The sequence below is a fragment of the Hemicordylus capensis genome, chromosome 5 (assembly GCF_027244095.1).
Source record: "Hemicordylus capensis ecotype Gifberg chromosome 5, rHemCap1.1.pri, whole genome shotgun sequence".
In the NCBI taxonomy this organism is placed as follows: Eukaryota; Metazoa; Chordata; class Lepidosauria; order Squamata; family Cordylidae; genus Hemicordylus; species Hemicordylus capensis.
The window spans coordinates 80,428,528-80,444,174 of NC_069661.1; the positions used below are offsets into that span (position 1 = coordinate 80,428,528).

At 43.1% G+C, this 15,647-nt stretch overlaps 1 protein-coding gene across 1 annotated transcript in view; it reads right to left on the minus strand.

Moving 5' to 3' along the window:
• Positions 1-2,790, minus strand: part of ASB5 (ankyrin repeat and SOCS box containing 5) — a 32,939-nt gene extending 30,149 nt beyond the window's left edge. The window contains exon 1 of the mRNA XM_053251755.1: positions 2,512-2,790. Within this exon, the coding sequence (XP_053107730.1) occupies positions 2,512-2,707 (196 nt within the window). The 5' untranslated portion in view covers positions 2,708-2,790. The remainder of the gene's footprint in view (positions 1-2,511) is intronic.
• Positions 2,791-15,647: the final 12,857 nt, after the last annotated feature.

Below are 15,647 nucleotides of genomic sequence, written 5' to 3' on the forward strand. Positions count from 1 at the left end.
TCCAGAGTCTCTTCCAGTGTAACATGTGCCTCTGAGGGAGTGCTTTTGGAATGATTCCCATGGAGGCATAGGATTAAAAATATTATGTCAAAATTAGTATTGTACAGTGGCTTGTCCTCTGCCATTTTCATCAACTTTACTGGAGGACCATTTTCAGAACAATCTACTTGGATAATCAATAAAAGCAGACAACATTTTCGAAAACTCTTAGTATAATTTTCACACATGTTATACATATCCTCCATAGGAGTCATTTCAAATATCTTCCTTGAAGACAAACATAACATGGAAATGGACTCTCAGAGAAAAGGAAAATGCTGGGTCTTACAGAAAAATGAAGTTTTATTTGGAAGTAGCCATATCTGTTGGTATTCAACAAATGAAGTGGAGGTGGTTTTTAGATTGTTTTGGTGTTGCTCCAACATGTGATCTGTGGAAACTATTTCAGAGCCTTACTTGTTAGAAACTTTTCCAGTTCTGCAGCCCAAGCCTGCAGCCTAATTTTAACACCTTACATTAAGCTGATTCATGTTTTAATTATTCTGTGTTCTGTGATGCAAACTTACTTTCACTAGAATATCTGTGCAGATCCCGGCACTGCTCACAAGCAGCCTAACCCAGGCTGGCCTGCCCTAGCCTGGGTTGGACTGCTTGTGAGAACAGCCTTTATGTTATGGTTTCCTGAATTAAGAATATTCACACTTGTCAAAAATCGCATGAGAAGGGCCCAAAGGTACTTATTAGCATTGCAGGTGGAAACTGTCAAAGATGGTGACCCTGCACATACTCACTTGGAAATGTCACGTTGAAATTAATTAATATATTTCTGACCATAGTGATTTACATCACTAGATTGATTGATTTGATTTATATACTGCCCTTCTTAAAGTGGCTCATTCAGTTTACACTAAAATAAAAAATACATAACAATTAAAATCAAAAACCAATTAAAAGCAGATTAAAATTACAATTAAAACTAGACAACATTAAAACTGGATATCATTAAAAGCCAAGCTAAAAAGATGGGTCTTTAAGCTAAAGCAGTGTATGTATTTTCACTTAGGATATGAGAGGGCCTGGGGTTCTGTCATGGACAAGCTCTCTATCTTGGGAGAGTGGGTGGGTGCTGAACCTTTATAACCTGGGGGAAGGCCATAGCCCAGTAGTGAATACTTTTTGTATCCCTGGCATCTTCAGGTGGGGCTTGGAAAGACCCCTGTGGCAAACCCTAGAGAGCTGTTGCTATTCAGTGTTGAGAGTATTGAGGTAGATAAACCAGTAGTCTGACTTGGTAATGCAGCTTCACATGTGTAAAGCAGCACTCTATACGTAACTGTTCAACTCTCTGACCACTTGCTATTAACTCTCTAGTGACTGGGGTGGGGAGAAAGGGGTGCTGTTGCACGGTTGTGATTATTGTGACTCCAAGAGGTGCTGAATGGTTATTTCTGGCCTTGCCACAACCACACAAGAATCTTTCCAGGATAAGGACAATCCTTGGCACTAGCAGCACTACTGGCTTCTGCTATGCCATGGGCAGAGCTGAATCCTTAAGCTTGATTCACTGTGAGGGCTCAAAGGCTCAGGGTCTATAAATATTCTAATGGAAAATAATGTACCCATTTGTTTTGGCACCCTTTGACATAAATGCTTCCTGAATTTTCAGCTCGCCTCTTCTGTGTAAATCACTCAAAGCTGACAAATAGAACCCAAGGCTGTGGTTGTAGGTTACTTAGGAGTGAGCTGATTTGGGCGGTATAAAAATATGTTAGATAGATCTATCTATCTATCTATCTATCTATCTATCTATCTATCTATCTATCTATCTATCTATCTAACAGCCATACCAAAAAAATAAATAAACCCATGGCTTCCCGCTCCCCATGTGAACATTTGAAATCTTAAAACCGCCCTAAGCCACTTTTGGAAGGGCAGTATAGAAATCAAATAAATAAATAAAACAAGATTAAAAGTGGCTTCTTCTGCCATCTTCAAAAATAATGAAAACTCTAGTTTCCCCCATCTTTATAGTTTTGCATGAGTAGCTGGACAGAAATTATTATGGCACAATTATAATATTTGTATACAATGATATATAATAAACACTAGAAATTAATGTAGTGGCATATGTTGTAGTCATATTATAAATGTCAGTTGGTACATTTTTTCTTAGGAATTCCCCATCATATGTTCAACTCATTTTTAGAGAACAAACAAAAGTAATAATTCACAATTTAACACATCACATTGTGCCAACTTTATTCATGTTAAAATTGTCTGCTCTATCATTGATCAGTGGAATAGCCCATAAGAAAGAGAAATATTATTCAATATTATAATTTAATAATGTAATTAATATTCCCACTACAATAAAGTGGGGAAATCTGACCAATATCTTAATCAACATGTATATGGAAAATCATGGAGAACTTGCTTTACTAAAATACTTTTTACAGTTAGTAGGTCAACAGCAAGAATAAATAACGATGATGATAAAGTAAACAAACATACCTTGTCCTTGAGAAATTCCATAAAACTCATCAGCTATTCTTGCTGCCTCTTTACGGTTCCCTCTTACAATGTAGAAATGGCTGAGTATTGCAAGGCTGATTTTCACAAAAAGCTTAAAGCAGAAAAGTGAAAGTATCGTAAAGTAGACATTGGATAATTGTTGGGCAAAAGGGCGATTTTCCTCTATGACAGTCATTGCTGCACGAGAGGCTTTGTCAGTGTTTAGATATGACTCTGAAATACGTTGATAAGATCATATGGCTCCAGCCAAACACTCTTTGGGAACAGCTGGTCCTGAGGAAAGAAAATATCAGCTGGTCATGATGCTTGCTGCTCAAAATATGAGGATTATTTTTACTGTACATAGCATTGAGTTCACTTGAGCTCCTGCTAGTCTGATGGTATTCAACTGGCAAAGAATACATATAAACACAGTTTCAAACACTTTGGATTATAACACTCCTTACTAAAAGGTTTTTTTTCATTCCACAGCTCATTTCTCTATTGTGTGTAATTATTTCAGTTTTGCACTTAGTTAAATTATTATCAGATAGATTTACAAAGTTTTTGTTTTTAATCTGAAATGTTCTAACAATTTGCTGTTATCTGAAAGAAAAGATTGTTTTGTCCAGGTAGATTAACTGTCTCTGCTCTTTTAAATTCTGCTGGATCTCCTATTTAAAGTGACATTGCTTTCATACGCATTTATCTCAAATCAATGGAAGCATGTGGGGTAAGAAATCTTGAGAATATCACTTTATTTTAGGAATGAATGGGCTAGTGGCAAATTATACAGAGGTTCCAAAAACACAGTCATCACACAATGACTTCCAAAAAAGGTATAATCTCATTTATGTTGCTTTAGATTGGTCTAAGAAAGCCAAACAATTCAGGAAAAAATGTTATTAGAGTTAATAGTTGGGGTACTGATGGCTCCTTGGGCCACTGTTATTTTTAGCATTATTGTTATGACCCTCTCAGGGGCAAAACTATAATAGGGCAAGGCGAAACAGTTGTCTGGGGACCCATTGCCCGGGGGGGGGGCAGAGGCAAGTCACATGACTGACTCCCCCAGCCACGCACCCGCCTGGGCTTCCTTCAGTTGTATTCATCCTCCCAAATTGATGTGAGTGTTAAGACCTGGAGCTACTAGAACAGCATGTCTTTCTCTAGTACCATTAAATGACTTGCATCGTCCACAGTTTACAAAACCTTTAAAAAAATAATTTAGGATGATGTTCTATTGTGGCACATAGGATATATATATATATATATATACACACACACACACAGAGAGAGAAAGCGAGCTTTTTTTTGCCACTATTCAGCCTCATTTATGATTTCTTTACTTCATGAGCTGAGCTTCAGTGAGGGGGGGCCCATTTTAAAATCTTGTCTCCGGGCCCACCCCAACCTTGCTACACCCCTGGACCCTTTTGCTATACAATTCACTTGTACTTGAATTCAGGATTATTTAATGAAAAGCAGTCTATCTTAACTGGAAGGAGATTTAAAAAGTCTTTTTAGAAAATCCTCAAGAGATCCATGTGGACTCAAATGCACATACACATTTACTGCACTAACCATAGCCAGCATTCATTTTATTGAAATGAATCAATCTCTATGTGCAAAGGAATTTTTTCCAAGTATGGGGAGGGCATCCGTCACCAGATGGGTTGTCAATCACTGCATGCTCCGAGACAGGGCCAATAAGATTTGAGCATGTCCACTACTCCCCCTGTCGAGCCCCGTTATGCCCAGTTCTGGTCCTGTCTTCGCTCCAGGACAGTACTGCTTTCTCTGGCTCAGCTTTCCTTATCTGCCTTTCTACTGTGTGCAAGGGGGGGAAAGGAGTTGTGTGTGTCCTGATCGGATCTCCCTTCGGTGCGGTTGAGTATTGGCCTCTTGTCTGCCCCGTTTTGGTTTCCCGTCTTTGTCATTTGTGGTCCGTTTCTAGGAGGACCACAAGCACAACATAAACTGGTTAGAGATGAAGGCTGTGCGTTTGGCCCTGATGAGCTTCCCAGGTCTCTTGGAGGGTCAGGATGTGCTGGTACGAACAGACAACGTCACGACGAAAGCCCACATAAATCATCAGGGGGGCACAAGATCGCGGGCTCTGATGCGCGAGGCGGATGCACTGTTCGCCTGGGCGGAAACTCACCTGAGGTCCATAGCTGCGGAACATCTGGCAGGACACGCGAACATACTAGCAGACTGGCTAAGCAGACAATCTCTAGATCCAGGAGAGTGGGCATTGCACCCGGAAGTGTTCACACAGGTCGCTCGGATGTGGGGTCTCCCTACGGTGGATCTCTCCACGTCGCCCTCGAACCACAAACGCCCAAGATTCTTCTCTCGACACCTGTGTGCTCAGGCGGAGCAGGTGGACGCCCTAGTGTCCAAATGGCTTCGGGGAGTACTCCTTTACGCATTTCCGCCGTTAACCATCCTGAGGATGGTCATCAGAAAAGTAGTGGCCGAGAGGGCCGAAGTCATCCTGATAGCGCCATTCTGGCCAAGGCGCCCATGGTTTTCAGATCTGTTGGCCCTCTCGATCCAGGAACCATGGGCCCTGCCCACGAGACCCAACTTACTGAGCCAAGGGCCGGTACTTCATCCGGATCCAGATTGGCTATGCCTACACACGTGGAGGTTGAGCGCAGGGCACTAGAGGATAAAGGCTATCCCGAGGCGGTTCAACGGACTATCTTGGCGGCCAGACGCCAATCCACTCACCGGATATATCAGATGACATGGTCAGTTTTTTGCTCGTGGGCAAGTAGGAAGGATCTTGACCCATTGCATGCCGGAGTTCCTGCGGTTCTTAGCTTTCTGCAGGCAGGGATTGATAAAGGTCTCCACACCAGCACGCTGAGACGCCAAACTTCTGCTCTATCTTCCATTTTAGACATCTCTGGCATGGACTCACGTCATTTACATCGCGACGTTCAATGTTTTTTGAAAGGAGCGGCGAACTTATATCCTCCCCCGATTCCCAGGTTTTCTTCCTGGAATTTGGATAATGTTCTCCAGGCTCTCATGAAGGATCCCTTCGAGCCGTTGCGGAAGGTCTCCTTACAGTTACTGTCATTTAAAGTTCTGTTCCTCATGGCAATTACCTCGGCCAGGCGAGTATCCGAGTTGGCAGCTCTCTCCGTGCGTGACAAACTCTGCATCTTCCAAAAGGAAGCCATCATAATGAAATTAGATCCTACCTTTCTACCTAAAGTAAATTCGGTTTTCCATAGGGCTCAGGAGCTTGTCTTGCCCTCCTTTTGCCCTAGGCCGCGACATCCAAAAGAGCGTCTCTGGCACACTCTAGACGTTCGAAGGGCTCTTCGCATATATCTCAAGCGGACCAAAGCCTTTCGGAAGTCAGACTCTTTGTTTGTTTCCTTCTTACCTTCAAAGCTGGGCGCAAAGGTCTCTAAGGATACCCTAGCCCAATGGTTGAGAGCTATTATTTCCTTGGCATATGAAACCTCGCAGCTGAAGTTGCCTTCAGGTGTGACGGCGCATTCCACTAGGAGTGCGTCCACATCGGCAGCCTTCTCGGCACAGGTTCCAGTGGAAGACATCTGTAAAGCGGCAGCTTGGTCCTCTTCGTCACCTTTCGTTAGACATTACAAAATTCCGTCATTCTATGAGCCACAAGCGGCCCTGGGCCGTACGGTTCTCTAGAAGGTGCTATAGTCATTCGTTCGGCATCCACTACCCACCCACTCATTAGCTTGGATATGTCCCATCTGGTGACGGATGCCCTCCCCATACTTGGAAAAAGAAACATTGGTAGACTTACCGTGAAGGGTTCTTTTTCAGGTATGGGGAGGGCATCCGGCCCACCCACGGATGCATGGGGGGGTACCTCCGGGTGGCGGAGCAACTCCTAGGGTACACAGTTTTCATATATCACTGAACCTTGTCTTCCGGCTTTTCTTCGACTCTGTTATCTTGTTGCTTCTATCTTCCCTTTCTTGAGCTGAGCTGAACTGAGGGCTACTCCCTGAGAGACTGATCGCTCCGCAAGACCAGAACTGGGCATAACGGGGCTCGACAGGGGGAGTAGTGGACATGCTCAAATCTTATTGGCCCTGTCTCGGAGCATGCAGTGATTGACAACCCATCTGGTGACGGATGCCCTCCCCATACTGAAAAAGAACCCTTCACGGTAAGTCTACCAATGTTTCTTTCACACAGATCAGCTCTGTTAACTGAACTGAAAGAAGGGGAAGGCATGCCAGACAACATTGCTCAGAGTACTAACTGGAGCTGCTGTGCCTGAAACAAATAACTGGACTGGATAACTTGGTGCAATTCAGAGACAGCTTAATATGTTTGTGTTCCATTAACATCTGCAAGGTACTCAATCAGTGTTAATGGAACTGGCCCAGGGGTGTTTGGTCAGCACCCCAATGTTCGGGCTTTGTGGGTAGTGGGGTAATCAGCTTTGTGGGGTAATCAGCTTTTAAAGGGGGTCAGCTTCACCAGTTTTAGTTTGTGCAAACGTTTGGACTCAATAAATGACTGGATTGAGACAAGGTTATAGTAAGTAAGTTTTTGTTTTGGTCACTGACCAGCAAATACAGAAGAGCAAAAGTAAAAATGAAAAAATAAAAATACATAAAATTCCTAAAAGTCCCTAGAAACGTTTAAACATATTGTGGAGGAAGCACCAGCATCGGGGAAGCAAGGGGTTGGGGGAGAACCACCATTCACAAAAACCGACTCAATTTATAACAGCTGACCTCAGTAGATAGTGATACTTAGTTGTTCAGGTACATAACATGGACCTACAAATTCTGCTAGCAATTTGGCAGAACCTTGCAAGTGCATAAGAGATCTTATGTAGAAATCATCAGCGCAGCCCAGAAAATTTAATAAATATGGAGTAATATGCATATCATGGATGTCCCTATAAAAATTAGAGTATAATAGAACATGTGCTGTTGATTCTATAGCTCCTGAATCTCAGGGACAAAAGTGCTTTGCAAACGGGACTTTGTTAAATCTGCCCTCGTGCACTGCAGTACGCAGAACATTAAACTGTGCTTGGGTAAACGCTCTGCAATACTTGGACACTGGTTAACCAGATATCTGGTTAAGATATCTGGCAGGGTGTATGTTCAAAGTTTGATTTCCCAGCACTACTCCCCTTGGAATGAAACTTTGGTCTGTCTGCCGTTCTGCATCTAAGATTCTTTGGGTAACCACCAGCTTGGCCCTGTCATAGCCCATCATTGTTCGTACTTACAGTGATAGGTCATAAGTAGGAAGCTTCTGCTCAAATGAGCGTTCCCATTTGGGAATGAATTAATCAGCGGGGTCAACCCCAGAGGATAAAAATGTGGCTTGAGCCAGAACTTAAAAACAGAAAGCCAGATCTTGGAATCTACCTTGGGAAGACCCACCTCCAGGCCAAAAACAGCACTGGGGACGTAATGGGCTGTTTGAAGTAACTTCCTACGGAATTTGGATTGTACAACTTCTAATACTGCAAAATTGGAATATGGATCAAGTTGGGCACCATATAACAGTTGAGCTATGGCCTTGGATTCGAGCAGCTTCATTGCAGCATGAATGAAACAGGCCCCTTTAGAGGAGAAGAAAGCCGAAATGGCTGATGTAGACTTACATGCGTTTTGTAACACATACTCAGAGTGGGCCTTATGACTGCCAGAATATTGAAAAACTTTACCCAAATACTTATAACGGACTTGCTCAATCTTGCATCCATTGATAGACCAAGTCAGTGACCTTGGCAACAAGGTTATAGTTTCAAAATTAACAAGTAGTTCTAGTAAGAACTAATCAGCCTACTTTCCTTTCACTGTCTCTACATCTGGACTAAATTTGGTGCAAATCGAGGTCCACAAGTTAGATCTATTGCACCTCAAATGTTAATGTGTCTGCCATCTTAGATCGGGGTGGATGTCGTCATTACAAACTGCACCACTGAGGTGTCCCTGTATCATTCATTACAGCTGTTCCAAATTTGATTCAAATTGGTTATAGTCCTCAAGTTAGTGTACTTGTGCCTCAAAAGTTTATGCATCTTGGATCCGGGTGAGTGACATCACAAACCACACCATTGGGCATCCCTATGTGCCCATTCAGCTGTAGCAAATTTGGTTCAAATCAGTTAGACTGTCCACAAATTAGTGCACTGGTGCCTCCAAAGTTTACGTGTCCACCATCTTGAACTGAGGTGGATGACATTGTCACAGTCTTCGCTGTTGAGGTGTCCCTACAGCTGCAGAAAATGTAGTTCAAATTGGTTAAGTGGTTCACAAGTTAGCTCACTTGTGCCTCAAAGATTTATGTGTCTGCCATCATGGATCAGGGTGGAGGACATCATCACAAACTACACCATTAAGTTGTCGCTATGTGTCACTCACTGCAACTGTACCTAATTTGGTTTAAATTGGTTAGTCAGTCCACAAATTAGATTGCTTCAACTCAGATGTTCATGTGGCCGCCATATTGAATTGGAGTGGAGGAAATAATCACACCATACTTTGGGCATTCCTATGTGTTCCTACATCTGTAGCAAATCTGGTTCAAATCGGTTAGACGGTTCACAAGTTAGCCCACTTGTACCTCAAAAGTTTATGTATCTGCCATCTTGGATCAGCGTGGATGACATCATCACAAACTACACCGTTGAGGTGTCCCTATGTGTCCCTACACTGTACCCGATATGGTTCATATTGGTCCAAGCGTTGCGAAGTTGGGGGGGGGGGAACGACACATGGACACACACACAGAATGCCGGTTGATCTCATAAGCCTACTGGAAAGTAGGCTAAAAAAGAATTTATTGGAGGGAGGGGGGATACAGAAAGAGATATGTGGTTAAAGCAATAAAAATACATTACTAAGCAAATTAACTACAATGAGGTGTTTCTAACTTAAAGAGCAACAAAGTACGTTTCTAAATCAACCAACTGTAATGAGGCATTTTAGCTTAAAGTCTAATTGTGTGAGATCCCAGGCAGGCAAGAGAAAGAGGCAGGAGAGAGAGAGAAATGGGTTTGGATTTAAGGAAAAGATAGACAGGGGCCCAAGAGCGGGGCAAGTGTTCACCTGATCTGGATTGCAGAGTCTTGCTCCTCAGCGTGGTGGGGAAGCAGGAAAGTTGTGGAGATTAGTAGGGGGAGAGGTGCCCATGAGAAGGGCTTCTCAGTGGGTTCAGCTTCCTGTGGGTATGAGGTAAGCTGGATGGATTGGCAAAAGGATCGATCTGGGTGATGACACAAAACTGAACACCACCATGGCGGGTGGACAGTAGATCGCCCAAGCTGGTAGTGATTTCAAGCTCTTTTCTGGGTGCAAGAGAGCACAGGGTGGAGTCCCACGTATAGCATATGAGGGGGCACGAAGACTGCTTGCTAGAATCCCGAGTGGAGCACAAGAGAATGCTTGTAGCAATTAAGTCCCAAGTAAAAGGCACGAGGGAACACACCAGGTCATGGAACTGGGGATACTTATCTCCCAAAACATGACTTGGGGGCACATTCCTACTGTCATACTCTGCTGATTAGAAGTGCCATGGTGGGCCTGGATGGAATGCATTGTGTCTCATCGTTCTTCCTGGGTGTGACAATGTGGGGACCGCCTTTTTTGTGCAAGGTTGTTTGTCAGCTCCACCTACCACAGCCATCGCTCCAGCTTTGTTTCCAGATTCCTGGTTTGGACCTATCTCTTGGTCACTTGGCTGCCTTAGAGGACCGACCTCCCCTGGATTTTCCCTGGAACCAGCTGCTTTCCTGGTTCCCTGGCTTGCGAGTGTCACACTTGCCTCTCTCTACCCTGTCCTTCTGCTTGGTCCCTAGGAAGGAATATCCCAGCATTTCACATCCTGCAAGGATGACAGTCATCCCTGGAAGAAGGTACTAACTGGCTTAACCTGAGCAGAGCATCTGTGTGCTAGTACTTGATTGCTCCCTCCCCCCCTCCCCACAGTCCCCCACCTCAGATCTCTCCAGCTTCACCTGAGCTACACTCCTGCTCCTCTTCTTCCATCCTGTTGCTTCCATCCCCCTCATCCCTCTTGGTCGTGGCTGCAGCACTGCTGGTGCCTATTGGCCAAGTTGTAGCCCCCTATCCCCAGAGACCTCACCAAGCCCCACTCCTCCTCCTCCCCACAGAAGCAGCAGCAACCGTGGTTGACCAGGCCCTTCCTCACTGCTGCCACCGCCATGGCCCCTCTTTCCCCTCAGGCCACTGACAGGCCCGGGCCCATCCCTTGCCTACCTGCATCCCTCCACCCGTGGACTCGGTAGCCCCAAACAGCAGCAGTGGTTGGTTGGGCCCTTCCTTGCTGCCGCTATGGCCGCTCATTCCCCTCAGGCCCCTGACAGGCTCGGGCCCATCGCTTGCCCTTCCTTCTTCCCCCTCTTTCGCTCTCCTCCACTCGCTCTTCCCCTCTGTCTTTCTTCCCCTCCCTTCTTTTTCTCCCTTCCTGAGTTAATAGGTATTGTTCATTTTGTTTCCTCATCTAATTCACACAATGGCAGCCTCCTTCTCTTGATGGGGCTAATATATATATATCCCTCTCCTACAATCAAAAACATCTTCCAACCAGTATCAGTTGCATTCCAACTGACTTTAACCATCACAGGCTCCTCCTCCCTATCTGCATATGGAATCCCCAGTACCCAATCACCACGGTGCTTCTGTTCACGAACTCTCGCGAGACCTGCCACACATGGGATTAGCCATGGGTACACCAGAAAGAGAGAGAGAGAGATGGCTCAAATTATATTTTTGCCATCAGGGCCTGAGCTGCTGCCCACCCCCACCCCCACCCCCCAAGTACTGAAAGATGAATTCCATTCTAACTGGTGTAAGAGCCTCCATTATAAATTGGGCAGATATGGCCTCTCTCCACAATATCTACTTTCATTGGGACATGACGCCGCCAAAGAAACTATTAAACTATGTATTGTGGATATTTAGAAGCAATCTGATTTAAGTCTTGTTAACCTTAGTAGCATTGCAGGTGGCTTCTCATACTACCCTCAGCCAGTGGCCTTACAAATTTGACCAGTCTAAACCAGAGGAGAGCATTCTCACTGGCGCGGTTTAATGCCCTGCCTAATGCCATTTTGTATGGCAGATTTAAACAATACCACTCAGGAACCAGCTATGTCCATGCGGTTTGGACAATATCGAGTCCATCTCACATGTGTTTTTATACTGTTTATATTATAGGGTCACTTGAACAGAATATTATACTTCCTTTCTTATGGCAGACCAGTATACAGCAATTACAGCTGGGGTAGCAAGATTCTGTGCCACAGCATGCAAACTGAGACGGGAGCAGTTGATGAATTGTAAATGAGACCTATGTATGTATATGTTTTGATACTCTATTAGCCAGTCCTGTTCTTGATTTTATTTTACTTTATTTTCCATTTTGTTTTTCTGATTGCTGGTCAGTGATTGTAGTAATAAATTCATTCAATTATCTATCTCTATCCCTTTCCTCGTAAATCTAAACTCTGCACTCCAGGTCCTCTCTGTCTGGCAAGCCTTAAGCTGATTTAATCACAATTTAGACCTTTAAGCTAAAAATGCCTGTTTGTGAATCTCTGATTTATATTACTAGTTACGTTTTTTTAATTGCCTTTTGTCAATTGCCTAACTATTTTTCATTTCCTGTAACCCAATAACCATTAAATAATTCTGAATGTACCATATTTCTATCTCAATCCAGACCAAAGCTTTGCACAAATGGATACTGTAATGGACTGTTCACGCAAGCCTCACTAATTCCCCACACAGGCCTCAAAGTAGTCTCAGGTTGTCCCACCAGCGTTCCGAAAGAGTTCATTTAACATGTGGCAGGGGGTGTTGTCCATGTCAGTGCCTTTGTCAGCCAATGTACCAATTGATTTCTCCTCTCACAGCTGTTTGCATAAACACCAAAGGACTAGCTGACAAACATTCCTCTTCTGCTAGATCAAAAGACCTAGCAACCAACAGGGCTTACCTACATGTGGTGAAGGAAGAGACATTTGAGAAGAGTTCCGTGAGGTGCAAGGTCACAGGGGAACAAACCAAGACTATCCTTCCTATGAGTTTCCCAGTGGCACTTACCCACATGGCACTTTCGTAATGCTCATAGAAACTAAGTGATCAGAACATAGCTGATGTTGGGAGAACAAAATAGGGGGAGAGAGGAGTTCCAGGCAGGTGGCAATGAATGCCATGTATACTAGACATGGTAAAAAAAGTCAGGCATGAAGGCGAGTGGAAACCAGCAACTGCTGCTTAGACCCACTTTATTGCTAATCAGGGAGTTGAAAAATTTATTTATTTATTTATTTATTTATTATTATTTTTAACATTTTATATCCATTTAAAATGAAGAATATATACATTACGGTTTCTACCAAAACAGGTTAAAATACGCTCATTGCACCAGGACTCTCTCTGCCCTAGGTCACTCCAATGGGAATATGTATGAAAACAGCCCTGTGGAAGGGCTATATGTGAATAGGACTGAAAGAAAGAGAGGCAGAAAGTTAAGGAGTGAGAATAGTAAACAGAAGGGAGGTAGTATGAAAGAAGGGAAGCTGAGATAGGCGTGAGAACTAGGAAAGGAGAAGCAGAAATTAATCTTAGGCAGAGCCAGCTGGAATCATTAGTAGCCACCTGGTGTCGTGGTTGGAGTAACAAATTTGGACTTGGAAGACCCCCACTAACTTGGCAAAGAGGCACCTTTTAACGTGTTGATTCTCTTTATTTAGCAGGGGGAGAGTAACTGGCCCTATCCACCCCCAGCACAGCATGCCTCCAGTGACTGTTGCTGGTGTCTATCTTATGTTTCTTTTTAGATTGTGAGGCCTTTTGGGACAGGGATCCATCTTATTTATTATCTCTCTGAACCATTTTTGGAAGAGTGGTATAGAAATCAAATAAATACATAAAATAAATTCTAATCCCCATTCAGCCATGAAACTCACTCTGACACTGGTAATCCTCTGTCAACCAAACCCACCTTACTGGGTTGCTGGGAGATTATTAAAAATACAATAGGGGGACTCGTATGCTGCCCTGGTTTTGCTGGGTGGGTGCAAGTGGACTGAAAATACTAAAAGAAGCCAGGCCCCACCCCCAAGACTCCTCCCTGCCCCCAACTTGTGTCCCGATTTTGGCCAACTCAATGTTGGCAACCCTAGGAACTTAGAACCTTCTCCATGTAAGCATGAAGATGCTCTTCCCAGAGCGGCCCCATCCCTTAAGAGATGTGTTCACATGTAGTTTCACAATCAAATGCAAACCATGACAGACCCTGCTTAGCAAATGAGTCTATTCATGTTTATTGTTATTATTAATAATTAATTATTATTATTTATTTTATTTCTATGCCACCCTTCCAAAAACAGCTCAAGGAAATTACAGAGAAATAATAAATAAATGTTTGCTACCACAAGCCCAGCTCTCCTCCCTAAGTGAGGTTCACATGGCATCATCACTTGATTCCTTTAGACACCAGGTGAAGACCTTTCTGTTTACCTAGGCTTTTTAAAAAAAGGTTAAAGGTTAAATTTTTTTTGCATTTTATTGCATGTTTGTTTAATTGTATATTTTATTCTATTTTGTTTTATTTTGTGAGCTGCCCAGAGAATGGCTGTTATGGGATGGCCAACAAATAAAGTTATTATTATTATAAATGGCCTTGTCAGTGCTTGTCTCTCTCTCTCAATGATTATGATGGGAATCGAAGGACAAAAGTTCAGGTAAAACAGGATGAAATAACCACAGTGAATACTTTCACATGTAATACTGTGATAATCATTCTACAACAGGTGCATAACTTTTTATTAGTGAAATAAAATGAATATGTTCCAAAATCCAGAGAGTAAAGGAAATATTGTAATAATGATTAGAAGGTATGGAGAATGATACTGACAAAAAGCCTTGATAATAAACTGCATAAATATACCTAAAAACTAATGAGAGGAAAGAAGCTTGAAAAGCAACAGGTAGAAAACTTCACCAATTTAAAACTATACATTTTAAAATTTTGCAAAAATGTTTTGTTTGTTGGCTTATTAAAGGGTTTTGAAGCCAGCATGTAAACTGGAGTTACATGGAGTTCTAGCTTAGTTGCTTGACGCTACTTGCCATAGATCCACTGTTTTGAACCAACAGAATGTTCATTTGGGGCATGAAAGGTGCAATAGAGATTCTGGGAGAAAAGTAAATCGGAATTGTTGACCATTTAATAGAATGACAAAGTTGTAACCTATTCGTAAATTGTGAGCAAAGAAATCTTAGAACAGAATCTGGAAAGCATTTTTAATCCGATTTTTTAAAAATCATGGTGAAAATCCGATTTAAAAAAAAAAAAAACCACAGCAATCTATTTCAATCCACTCTGGACGTTATATTTCTGTACCTAAGCGTCAGTTGTTTGTTAGGATAAGGAATTATAATGAGAATTTTGTTGTCTATTCCCCTCCCCCCCGCAGCAGGGGCCGTAAGGCGGCACCCAAGAGTTGCAGCAGGAAGGCATGCAGGGTAGAACAAAGAGGTAAGAAAAACCTAGACTGATAAGTACATTATCAGCAGATCGTATTTCCTGGCTATTTTGGAGGCCAAAAGTGTTTCTATTAGGATGGTAAACAGTGTTTATAGGAAACAATAGGCTATGAATCTTGCCCTGCAAAACCCTTCCTACACTAGGAAAGAAAAGCAAAATGTGCTTGTCCTGATATTGCGGGGAAGTAAAGACGCTGAGGTTGATTCCAACCGCCTTGTAATAGACTTCAGTGCGGTGTTATACCCCATTTGCGAGGACAGGGTGGGGTGGATTGCGTGAATTACCTATTGACTGACCACAATCCTGAACTGTAGTCCAGTTCTCAAGGGGGTTGGGGTGAGGTTTACTACCAGCATGTTTTATCTTATCCATATTTCAGGGGTGGGGTGAGATCGATCGTGACTCTAACAAACTCCTCCCCAATAAAGGCTTTAAGAAACCTACGCAATCTTGACGAAATGCAACGTCAGTGTACAGCACGATGCCACACATACATCCGTTTACGAACGTGCACTTAAAGTGGGCTGCAGCAGCGAGGTTTGCTAAGCGCACAATAAATGGTAGTCTTTGCGGTGCCAGAA